The sequence below is a fragment of the Dermacentor andersoni genome, chromosome 1, assembly GCF_023375885.2.
Source record: "Dermacentor andersoni chromosome 1, qqDerAnde1_hic_scaffold, whole genome shotgun sequence".
Lineage (NCBI taxonomy): Eukaryota > Metazoa > Arthropoda > Arachnida > Ixodida > Ixodidae > Dermacentor > Dermacentor andersoni.
The window spans coordinates 257866619-257879253 of record NC_092814.1 but is presented as its reverse complement, the minus strand read 5'-3'; the positions used below and the strand labels follow the sequence as shown (position 1 = coordinate 257879253).

The 12635-nt window shown below is 44.1% G+C and overlaps 1 protein-coding gene across 8 annotated transcripts in view; it reads left to right on the top strand.

The window, feature by feature from the left end:
• The window catches only part of Mvd (mevalonate diphosphate decarboxylase), a 111701-nt gene that overhangs the window by 7181 nt on the left and 91885 nt on the right, over positions 1–12635 (top strand). For all 8 annotated transcript variants that reach the window (XM_055063666.2, XM_055063665.2, XM_055063667.2 and 5 more), the window contains exon 3: positions 12068–12135. In XM_055063666.2, coding sequence (XP_054919641.1) covers positions 12068–12135 — 68 coding nt within the window. The remainder of the gene's footprint in view (positions 1–12067; positions 12136–12635) is intronic.

Below are 12635 nucleotides of genomic sequence, written 5' to 3'. Positions count from 1 at the left end.
CCGCTTGACAGAAACCATGCTCCTTACTCAGAAAGAGACTATCTTAGATTTTTTTAACAGCAAATCTACATACTCGGCATATTTTTTTTTATTTTGCAAAGGCCTTTTATCGTGTCAATCACAATAATATTGTTACGTAGGAAGACTCGGACGAAAAGCTATATACAAGTATATTTACAAGGAAATACGCTGCACTTGGCCAAGAGGCAACAGCCTGCGCTAGCTTCTAATCGTCGTCGTCTTCACACCGCTCGCCTCTTCGTGACCGCAAATACTGTTCCGTAGCACTACCCCCGCGGGAAAAGCACTGTCCCAGAGCGACTAAAGGCCGGACTCGGAAGCAGTGTAGTAGGCCTTGAGCCTACCGACGTGCACGACAGCACTAGATGCCAGAGGAGAGGACGAGGTTGAACTCGGAGAAGCAATTTCGTACGTCACAGGCGTCGCCAGGCGCAGCACGCGGTAGGGTCCTGTGTATCGCGAAAGGAGCTTCTCTGAAAGTCTGACGTTACGAGAGAGCAACCACAGGAGCATGAGCGCACCAGGAGAAAACTGTACGTCAAGGTGGCGGGCGTTGTACCGACACTGCTGAGTGGTTTGCGAGGCCGTAAGTCGGGCACGGGCAAGCTGGCGTGCGTGGTCGGTGAGGGCGATGGCGTCACATGCATACTCGCTTGTTGAGGTCGCAGCAGGAGGAAGTGCAGTGTCTAGGGGCAAGGTCGGTTTGCGACCGTACACTAGATAAAATGGAGAAAATCTGGCGGTGTCATGCCGGGAAGAATTATACGCAAATGTGACGTAGGAAGGGCATTGTTCCAGTTGTGGTGGTCCTTGGAAACGTACTATGGCGATGGAAAGAAACTTGAACAGCGGAGCGCGTGACCGAAGCATAACTGAAGGTATAGTGCACGCCGTCCAGTTATCACCATTGACAGGTGGGCACATCCGGTTAGATAGCGCTGTGCGATGGTGCGCCCCCTATCCTGCGACACTTTTGCTTCTGTTCTGCTTCTGTTCTGCTTCTGTTTTATTTGAAAACGAAGAAAGGTGACTGTACAGTAATGATGACAGCGCAAACTGTACTATTGCTATGAAAATAAACGCGAACCTCGGAAAGCGTGGCTTTTGGCACAGTCAGAACTAGTGCGAGGATACGTGTCCAACTCTCATATGCTTTGGCTGTCGCTAGGCGAACCTCTGCTTTCAGTCGGCACCACCGTAGCGCCAGACCTGACTGGCAGATAAGCTTTCCTTGCCAATATGCCCGGCCAGTAAAATTCGGCATGCTTTCATGCTGTCCTGATGCTTGAACAAGGAAATAAACAGTGATATTGTTTGGATACAGCAGCGATTGGGCTAAACGTGTTATACCAGTTTGACGAGTGGAAACACAAACTTTCGTTCTGTTTTTTTTTTCTTTATGCAGCTTTGATCCCACCTGCTTCAAGCGAACAAGCCTCAGCGGGCGCAGCTCCGTTAATGTTTGGGGTGCCATCACAGCCGAAGGCTTGGGTCCCCTTATACGGCTAGATGAACGCTTCACTGCAGCAGAATACTGTAATGTAATCGAGCAGGTTGTCCTGCCCTTTGCTTTGGATGGATCATTCAAGGATGGGCTGTTTTATTATCGGCATGACCTTTCTCCAATCCATAGTTCACATTCCATGGAGGCTTTCCTAGAGAACCTTGCAAACCGTAAACTTTCGTGGCCAGCAAAATGAGCAGACATAAATCCAATTGAGAATGTCTGGGGAATTATGATGTCACGCTTGTCACCTCTGCAGCTCCATAAAACGAACAAGGACTCCCTTTGGGCTGCTGTTCACGCCGAGTGAGACAGGATTCGCGGCACTAAGCTAGCCACAGACCTGTTTGCCTCTATGCCAAGGCGCATGGAATCCGTCATCCTGGCCGAAGGAGACTTCACCTAGTATTAATTAATGCAAAGTATGTTTTTGTCGAACAAATCTGCTTCGTGATTTCCTCAGACTTTGTGCCAGCTTGAGCTTTTGTTACAGTTGTTCTTTATGTCTTTCTTAGACCAATAAACCTGCTATGGTCTGGAATTCACGCTTCAGTTCTGTTAAGCACACACGCATCGCGATAGCATGAAAGCGTGCCGCATTTTACTTGCCGGGCATATTGGCAAGGAAAGCTTATCATCTGCCAGTCATTTCTGGCACTCGGAACGCACATGTGGTGCGATAGCGCCAGCCGGAACAAGATTCTAGCGCTACGGTGGCGCTGACTGAAAGCAGAGATTTGCCTAGCGACAGCCAAAGCATATGAGAGTTGGACACGTATCCTCGAACTAGCGCTGACTGAGCCAAAGCCACTCTTTCCGCGGTTCGCGTTTCTTTTCATAGCAATAGTACAGTTTGCGCTGTCATCATTACTGTACCGTCACCTTTCCTCGTTTTCAATTAAAACAGAAGCAGAACAGAAGCAAAAATATCGCAGGACAGGGGGCGCACCATCGCACAGCGCTATCAAACCGGATGTGCCCGCCTGTCATTGGTGATGACTGGACGGCGCGCACTATACCTTCAGTTTTGCTTCGGCCACGCGCTCCGCTGTTCGCGTTTCTTTACATTGCCATAGTACTTGGACAGCATATCGGTAAGCGTACGGTTTAGCCGTTCTGTCAGGCCATTGGTTTGAGGATGGTATGAGGTAGTAGGCTTGTGTTGAATGGAGCAGGAACTTACAATGTCGGTGATAACTTTCGAGAGGAAGTTACGACTACGGTCAGTAAGCAGCTGGCGCGGGGCGCCATGAAGCAAGATAATGTCATGCAAGAGTAAGTCTGCAACGTCGGTGGCGCAACTGGTAGGGAGAGCCCGCGTGATAGCCTATTGGGTGGCGTAATCAGTTGCGACGGCTATCCATTTGTTCCCAGAGGATGACGTGGGAAAGGGACCGAAGAGGTCTAATCCAACACGAAAGAACGGTTCCACAGGGACGGTGATCGGCTGGAGATGACCGGCAGGTGGCACCTGAGGTGTTTTCCGACTCTGGCAGCGATCACAGGCAGAAACAGCGTTGAACGGAGCGAGCGAAACCAGGCCAATAGAAGCGGCGGCGGACGCGGTCGTACGTGCGAGTTACCCCAAGATGTCCTGCAGTGGGTGCGTCATTCATCTCAAAGAGCACAGTCTGTCGTAGATGTTTTGGCACGACAAGAAGAAGATCAGAGCCGTCAGGGAGGAAGTTCCTTCGATACAGAATGCCGCCCTGGAGGACATATTGGCGAATGGATGCGTCAGTAGGTGTAGAGCGCAGACGCTCGATGAGTGCTCGCAGTGATAAGTCTCGGTACTGCTCATCGGTTATGTTAGCGAAGGCAGACACAGAGAAAATGCCGTTGGCGGTACTACTGTCGGCGGCGTCAGGCTCGTCTACCATGTAGCGAGACAGGCAGTCGGCGTCCTTGTGTAGTCGGCCAGATTTGTAGGTGACAGAGTACGAATATTCTTGGAGGCGTAAGGCCCAGCGACAAGTCTTCTTGTAAGATCTTTCAGTGAGCATAACCAGTAAAGCGCGTGATGGCCTGTGACAACGGAAAAGGGTCGGCCATATAAGTGTGGGCGGAACTTCGCAACTGCCCAAACTAGGGTCGGACACTCACGCTCAGTGATGAATAGTTGCGCTTCAAGGGTGACTGGAGCCTGCTGGCATAAGCGATAACAGTCATTGCCGCGCTGGCATCAGTACGGACTTCGGTAGGCGCAGAAAAATTGAAATGGGCCAGAACGGGAGGCGAAAGGTCGATTAGATGCGAGAATGAAGAGGCCTCGTTATCGCCCCACTGGAAAGGGGCGTCTTTCTTCAAAAGCTCGGTTAGTGGTTGTGCTATGGCCACGAAATTTTTCATGACACGGCAGAAGTACGAACAAAGGCCGATGAAGCTGCGCACATCCTTGACACACTTCGGAACAGGGAAGTGCATAACAGCATGAATCTTGCCTGGGCCCGGTTGCACTCCGTTCGCGTCAATGAGATGCCCAAGGACGGTAATCTGGCGACGGCCGAATTGGCAGTTGTCGTCCAAGTAGCACAGGCACGTGGACCATTTGAAACCGTAAAGAAGGGAGTCCACCATGCATTAAAAGGTGGCAGGAGCGTTGCATAGACCGAACGGCATCACTTTGAATTGATAAAGACCGTCGGGTGTTACAAAAGCAGTCTTCTCGCGGTCGAGATTGTCCACGGCAATCTGCCAGTAGCCAGAGCAAGGTGGTGCAGCAACCACCTAAGGAGCGGTGAAATTCTTCGGACCGCTCCAGAAAAGACAAAAGCAAAATTACAGCGCCGCAAACGGCTTTGTAGGCGAAACACATTCTTTTTCTTATGGACAGCACCAAATTAACTTCATTATGGATGTGCTAATTATGCAGTGGAACGTCAGAGGTCTCCTTAGAAACATGATGTTCCAGAACTTCTTTGCGAACTCACTCCAAAAGTGCTGTGTGTACAGGAAACCCATCTTAAATCTAAACACACTAACTTTCTTCGTCATTATGTTATTTTTCGTAAAGATCGTGATGATGCCATCGCATCATCTGGCGTTGTAGCCATTATACTTGACAAAGGTATAGTGTGTCAACATCTACAACTACAAACGCCCCTGGAGGCAGTGGCCGTTCAAGCCATACTTCTAAACAAACTTATTACCGTCTGCTCTCTGTACATACTGCCACATTATCAGCTCCATAAACATGAATTACAAACATTAATAGATCAATTACCAATAGATCAATAGATCATTAATAGATCAACCTTACTCGCTACCCTTAGTAAATACTCGGGGAGGGGAGATAGTATGGAAGACTAGGTGAACTTTCTAGGCGCACATTTTGAACATACGTCCAGTTCGTCGCACTACTCTGACACATTCCAAAGACACAAAACACGAATGGAACGGCAGCCATTAGAATGAAAAAGTGCAAAAGGTGAGGTATACAATGGTCCATTTTGCATAGCAGAGCTTCAAGCAGCACTAAACGGCTGCAACAAATCTGCCCCAGGTTCTGATCGCATAATATATGAAATGTTAAAGCACTTGCCATCTGAAACACAAAAAACCCTTGCTTTTTCTTTACAATAATATATGGTCCTCTGGCCAGATTCCCTCAGTCTGGAAAGAGGCCATTATAATTCCCATTCTGAAACAGGGTAAGGACCCTTCCTTGGCAAACAGTTATAGGCCTATAGCGTCTACAAGCTGCCTATGCAAACTCTCTTCGAAAAGATGGTGAACAAACGCTTGCTCCACTATCTTGAAACCAACAAAATATTAGACCCATACCAATGCGGTTTCAGGGAAGGTAGATCGACGACGGACCAGCTTGTTCGCATAAAAATGTACGTCCGGGAAGCCTTTATCCACAAACAGCTTGTTGTATCTGTATTTCTCGATATGGAAAAGGCGTATGACACCACATGGCACTTTGGGATCCTTCAGGATCTTTCTGGAATGGGTATACGTGGCGTGGCAACTTGCTGAACATTGAGAGCTACCTGTCTGACAGATTGTTTCGTGTTAGAGTTGGCAATGTGCAGTCTCGATCATTCCTACAGGAGACAGGTGTACCGCAGGGTGGAGTGCTGAGCTGTACACTCTTTATTGTGAAAATGAACTCCTTACATACCATTGTACCTCGCACACTCTTTTACTTGGTTTATGTAGACGATGTACAGATAGCTTTTAGGTCGTGTAATCTTAGCATCTGCGAGAGACAGCTACAGCTTGGCCTAAACAAACTCTCAAAGTGGTCAGAAGAAAATGGTTTTAGATATAACCCTCAAAAAAGCATGTGTGTTCTCTTCTCAAACAAGAGAGGCATATCACCAGAACCCGCTATTCACCTTAATGGAGAACGACTATCGGTCAGCCTTGAACACAAATTTTTAGGTATTATCTTGGACACAAAACTTAATTTCATTCCCCACTTGAAATATCTTAAAGCGAAGTGCTTGAAGACAATGAACTTGCTGAAGCTACTTTCTCGGAACAAACTGGGGCAGTGACAGGAGGTGTTTGCTTAGCGTATATAAGAGCTTTGTACGATCACGCGTCGACTACGGAGCCGTGGTGTACCAATCCGCATCGAATAGTGCTCTCAGAATTCTCGACCCAGTCCACAATCTAGGTATACGGCTGGCAACAGGCGCATTTAGAACAAGTCCTGTGGAAAGTCTGTATGTCGAGGCTAACGAATGGTCCTTACATCTGCGCAGAACATATCTAAGCTCCTCCTACATTTTAAAATGTAAATCGAATAACGAGCATCCGTGTTGCTCAACTGTACCTGACTTGTCTTCTGCAAGACTTCACCATACCGTCCATCTGTTCGAGCTCCTCTTTCTGTTCGCTTAGAACAACTGGCTCATAAAACCGGTATTCAACATTGAGAAACAGTCCTAATGACTCCCACTAACATTGCACCACCTTGGGAATGGCAGAATATCCAGTGTGATATGTCTTTCGTCGCATTAACAAAACATGCGCCTGAGGTACACATACATTCACACTTCCTTGAACTCCAGGTGAAGTACTCCTGTGCAGAGTTTTATACAGACGCTTCAAAGTCTACTTATGGTGTAGCTTATGCAGCTCTCGGACCGTCATTTTCAATGTCCGGTGCATTAAATCCAAACACCAGCATTTTCACAGCGGAGGCATACGCGATCCTCTCTGCTGTGAAACATATAAAACAAACAGGTATAATAAAGGCTGTCATATTCAGATTCATTAAGTGTTGTTAGTGGCATATCAAGCCTACGAAAACACAAAAACCCTATCCTTAATGAAGTCTACAACCTTCTCTGCTCAGCGTACATGCTGAACCAAATAATTGTTCTTTGTTGGGTGCCTGGCCATAGAGGCCTAGAGGGCAACGTAGCTGCTGACGAAAGGGCTACATCTGTAGCTTTTTGTGATGCAGACATCAATATACCTGTACCCTACATAGACCTTAAGCCATTTTTACAATATAAACTACGGAAATATTGGCAAAGGCAATGGGACACTCAGGTGTCCAACAAACTGCATCTAATCAAACCAAAGATAGGGAACTAGATCTCTGAGAAAACAAGACACCAGGAAGTACTGCTCTGTAGATTAAAAATTGGGCATACCTATAGCACTTATTCGTATATTCTAACTGGAACTGGAACAGTCCTTCATGTTCTCGTTCAGTGCCCACTATTAGAAAAGGAGAGAAGAAAGTTCTTTCCTTTCTTATATCGTCATAATGTACCTTTACACCCAGTCTTCTTTTTAGGCAATGACCCTCTATTTATAATTTTAAATTAGTACTCAAGTTCTTAGAAGAAACGAATACCATAGAAATTATTTGGCCAGGCTACTTGTAGCACAGCCTCTGCCTAGAGGCTGTAGCTGCAATGAAATCACTTACAGAGCATATGCCTCGCAGCCCTTGCACTGAAGGGGGCTCCGCAGAAGCACTGGTGCTGCTATAAATTAACACGTTTTAGTATCTAATCCTTCACAACATACTTTTAGAACCATAGGACTCGCTTCTCATGGACAATATTTTAATGGATGCATATTTTACAACATTAACACTGAATATTTTAGGCCAATATACAGCTACTCGATTTTACCACATTCAACTATCCTCATTGTCATTCATCACCAATTGGCATGGCGCTCTTTGGCCATTTCTGGACCTTGCGCTAAAAAACAATAACCATCAATCAATTACTGCCTGTCAGAATAACTGACATTGTGAACTAGCTACTTTGTTTTATCAGTAAACCCAGTACAACTTACTAAAATTGAAGATGTAAAAGTCCTTAAACGCACACAATTGCTTCATTAGTTGTTGGGTGAAAGTTATCACGGTGATGCAGCACACCGCCAAATTGAAGTACACACGCTGGTCCTGTTTTCATGTGTTTTTCTTTCGTGCTCATCTTGTTTACACTGAAAACTTTATTTCATCAAGTGCACTGTCACGTAGAGTGGAATGAGCTTAGAAGCTCTTATAAGAATTCCTTTAATACAAACATACTGCTATAATTTTCTTAAGAGTATGTATGCGCATGACCTTGCTTACCATGTCATTGTGGTATTGTCTCGTACTACCCTGGCTGCTTGCTGTTTACTGAATGTTCATAATTTAAAAGCAATTTTACTACTAGATGCTATGAACAGCATGAAATTACTGAACCGAAGTAAAGATAATCAATGCAATGCTACAAAGAATGGTTGCAAATTAGAGGCAATGAATTTGATCAAAGTTCTAACTAAGACAGCAATTTAAGCACTGTGTCTAGCACTGCTGCAAAAAAGGTGATAGAAATCACTCAATAATTTACTCACTCCTTAAGTCCTTCACTCACTAACTGCATCACTTATGACTGCAACTCGGGCGAAATGAAGTGGTGAATGCACATGCTGGTATTATTTGGATTCTTGGTGCTAGTCTTGTTTATGCGAGTGAGCTAGGTGCTTCTTAAACAACCACTTCAGGCACTTTTTAAAAACGTTTTGTGCGCAAACAAACAGGGACAAAGAAGAGGAGCAACACAAGGACGAGCGCTCCTCTTCTTGGTCCCTGTTTGCGCACAAAAAGTTAAAAGAAAATTAATCTGTTCCAACTAGGCCGACTCGCAGTTACACTTAAGCAGTCGCATTCTAAGTTGCAACTTTAAGCAACCAGTGCTGCCTTGTGCCTAGCTTTTTGTTTTCTGCGCCTAAGACACTACTTGATCTACAACATTAATTGAAGCCAGCTCCAACACTTGGCATTGGCAGCTGCATAACCCAGGTGCTTAGCTTCTGATGACTGGGAAAACCATGTGGGCCCACAGAGCTTGATTTAAATAATGGACAGCAACATTGAGACAACAAATGAAAGGCCAACTGCAAAACAAAATTTTGGGCTGCATAAAGTCCTGTTTCAGATTGTGTAGGCATAGAGCAGGTCTCCTTGCAAAATTTTGCATTTGAAATACGAGTGGATGTGTCAGAAAAGGCTCGCAAAAGTTGACATTTTTGATATTGAAACTGAAAAATATACTCTTTGGCATGACCTCCAAGATTGGGCGGCACCCATGGCTGCCTGCGGCGGGCTGAAAAGTGTCGGAATCGGCATACTTGGACGTGTCATATCCGCGAACAACCACATCTGCTTCGGTGCTATTTAAAGGCTGCCAAAAAGAGGATTACACAATTACCAGCTCTATAGCGTGGCCAAGATTGCTTCTGTAGTATATACTACACATCTATTGCCAATATAACCAAAGTGAAATTTCATTGCGGTTGGCCTTTAATGAAACGGTGTGTTGGTCATTTAAAGAAGCTGGTCATCTTCCGAATCGCTGCTTGGTTGTGTGGGAGGGGAGGATGATGATCATGTGCATCGTGATACAGTGTCGACTGGCTGATGTGGGTCTTCACCGCAAAAATCGGGACACGACGATGAAGGCGGGCATTGATCATGGTGATGATGAAAAGAAAGCAGAAAAGAATCTATTCACTTCATTGGTACATGGTTGTGACTCTATCTGAGTCTTGAGCGGTTCTGCTAAACACAGGCGCCAGGACGGCCTTAAGTAACCCCTCGCGGTCTTGTGGTTATTGATGTCTTCTTGGAAAACTTAGGGAACTTGGGGAAGTATCAGTGCCTTCGTCAGATTCTACAGTCAACGAGCTCCTGCCCTTCAGGTCTTCCTCTTTTCGTCCTTCTCTTTGTGTCTGCTCAGGGCACAAAGGGGTGACGCTTTTTCGGGGAAAAGGGCAATTATGTCTACACAGAAATGCCCGCTTGAACGCTTCTCATGCTTGATAGGTCGATCATAGCCTGCCTTACACGGGGGCCAAGACGGCCTTCAGTAATCCCTTGTGGTCTTCTTGTAGTCGATATCTTCCTGGAAAACTTGGGGAACCTGTGGAAGTATCAGTGCCTTTGTCAGGTTCTGTAGTCGACGAGCTCCTGCCCATTGGGTCTTCGTTTTTCAGAATCAGAATCAGAATCGGTTTTTATTGAGATCATTAGAATGATCACAAGTTGTTAATATTCAGGAGGAGGTCCCGGAGTCAAAGACTGCAATGGGACCTCCTTTACAAAGTAAACGTAATAAAACAAAAGTACAGCAGTTTTCAACAAATTGTTAACATAGAAAAATTACAGGTTTTAGTATGAATACCATGGTTGAATTACATATGCATAAATGTCATGAAAAAGAGCACTGTAACACAATCTCGTTGACAACTGATAAAGTAACTGCGTAGATGACGTTACGAACACAGTAGAATTAGTTAACTCGAATGTATATGTGAGGCAGAAACAGAAACGTAACTGTATGGCATTGAAAATGAAATGAAGGCACCCTGAAAGAATGGTTGTGAGTATGGACTAGGCATCAGTATTCGACAGAATGTAATCTTTTAGTTGTTTCTTGAATTCGTGAATTTTAAGTGTTTTTATGTATAATGGTAGTGTGTTCCAGAATGCGACAGAGGAAAAATGGACGCTCTGTTTGCCATAATTAGTATGTATTTTAGGTAAAATGAAGTTCCTATTTATCGCAAATCTGGTAATATTAGTATTTAATAGAGAAGATTGTGGTAACAAGCTGTCGCATCGTGTGTAATTGATTTGACGGAACAAAAAGGTACCTAGATTATATTTAACGAGTTGTGTGACTGTAAGAATGTGATTAGTTCGTAAAAGATATGAGGCGTTGTTGTTATATGGGCTAAATGTAATTATCCTAATAGCCTTATTCTGTAGAATTTGCAATGAGTTTAAATGGGTTACGTAAGTGTTTCCCCAGCAAGTAACGCAGTAATTAATGTGGGAATGAATAAATGAAAAGTATAATGATAGTAATGTTTGATGGTCAAATATGTTTCGTGCTGTTAGAAGTACCCTAATCCCGTAGGTAATCTTCTGTTTTAGTTTGGTTATGTGTTCAGTAAATTTAAGATGTTTGTCAACTTCTATGCCAAGATAATTGCATGAAAAACTTGCAGGGATAGGACTTTCGCCCAATAAGATAGGAGGAATGGAGTGAAGTGTTCGTTGGTGAGAAGTGAATACAACAAATTTCGTTTTAGACGGGTTTATCTGTAGCTCGTTAGTATGGCACCACTCCAGCAGGCTGTGTAAGTCGCCATTAAGGTTAGATACTAAGGTTGTGATACATTTATTGGAATTAATAATAGTAGTATCATCTGCATAAAGTATACATTTCGAAAAGGACAGGCAGTTAGGCAGATCATTGACGTATAATAAAAATAAAAGCGGACCCAATATGGAACCCTGGGGCACTCCAATATTAGTGAACATGGTTTTAGAATGAACGGCTGAAATGGTTACTACCTGCATTCTGTCTGTTAAGTAATTTTGTAGTAACAAGAGTGCTGGCCCGGTGATTCCCAATGTCTGCTCGGGGCATAAAGGGGTGACGCTTTTTCGGGGAAGAGGGCAATTATCTCATCATGGGAACGCATGCCTGAACATTTCTCACACTTGACAGGTCGATCATAACAATCATATCTAATTGCATATCTAACGGCAGTCAAGAGCACCTAGTGCTACTTGGTCACGCTTCTTGACTTCAAGGAACTGGGGCATCAAACGAAAGGGGCAGAAAATGCACTTGACAGGACAAGTACCATGGTCCTGGCACATTGGCATCTGTTGCTGCCATTTGCTTAGACTTTCACTATTTTATTTGATGTCCAGTTTTTCTGGTAAACAGCTTTGCCAAATGCAGAATTTGAGTGTTGTGTTAAATACGTATTTATTATCCCTGTGTTACATGCAGCTTTGCTACGAGTTCATGCAAAAAAAGCAATGCTAAAGCAGCTGATTGTTATGGGTGCTGCATAGTTTTATTTGTTGCTTCTATAGCTGAGTAGTCTTGTTTGAACATTCAACAAACATGGTATCCTTATTGAATATAGTTGCAAGGACTCTGCGCAGACTTGACAGACCAGTCACAAAGTGGCTTGCCGTGTTGTACGATTACTATGGCTCTTGAAATTGTTTTTGGTTTTAATTACTGTAACTTAAAATTTCTTTTACAGTTGTGTGCAACAACCACAGTTGCAGTTGGGAAGAAATTTAGAGAGGATAGAATTTGGCTTAATGGAAAGTGAGTATTTTTTATGCGCAATTTATCATTGTATAAGATATTCTGAGATTGATAGTTACAATTGCTTAAAGACTTGCAATGAGTAGTCATATTAGTACTTGATATACTTGAATGCTTTCTGTTCTCACAAACACTCCTGCTCAAACTGTGATTCTCATCACCATAGAAGTGGTTTTCCTGCTTTTATAACTGCTGCAGAGTTCTCTGCAAAAACTTAAAAATAGGCCAAGTTCCCTCATTTTGGAGTTTCTTGATACTTCCCTGATGTGCATTTGTATTATGGCTTGCAGCTGTGAGTCTGCCAATAAGTCTTCCACCTACCTATTTGCTGTTTATTTTGACCATATGCTTCTTAATTTAAAAAAGAAAAAAAAAAGCATTTTGAGCAACGTATTTTGGTGTTTCATTGTTCACTGGCATAGTTTGTGGCCAAGGAACAAATGGGAGATAAAAGTGAAGCAAGCAATTGCATACTAATTTGTCCAGGCTTGACTGACATA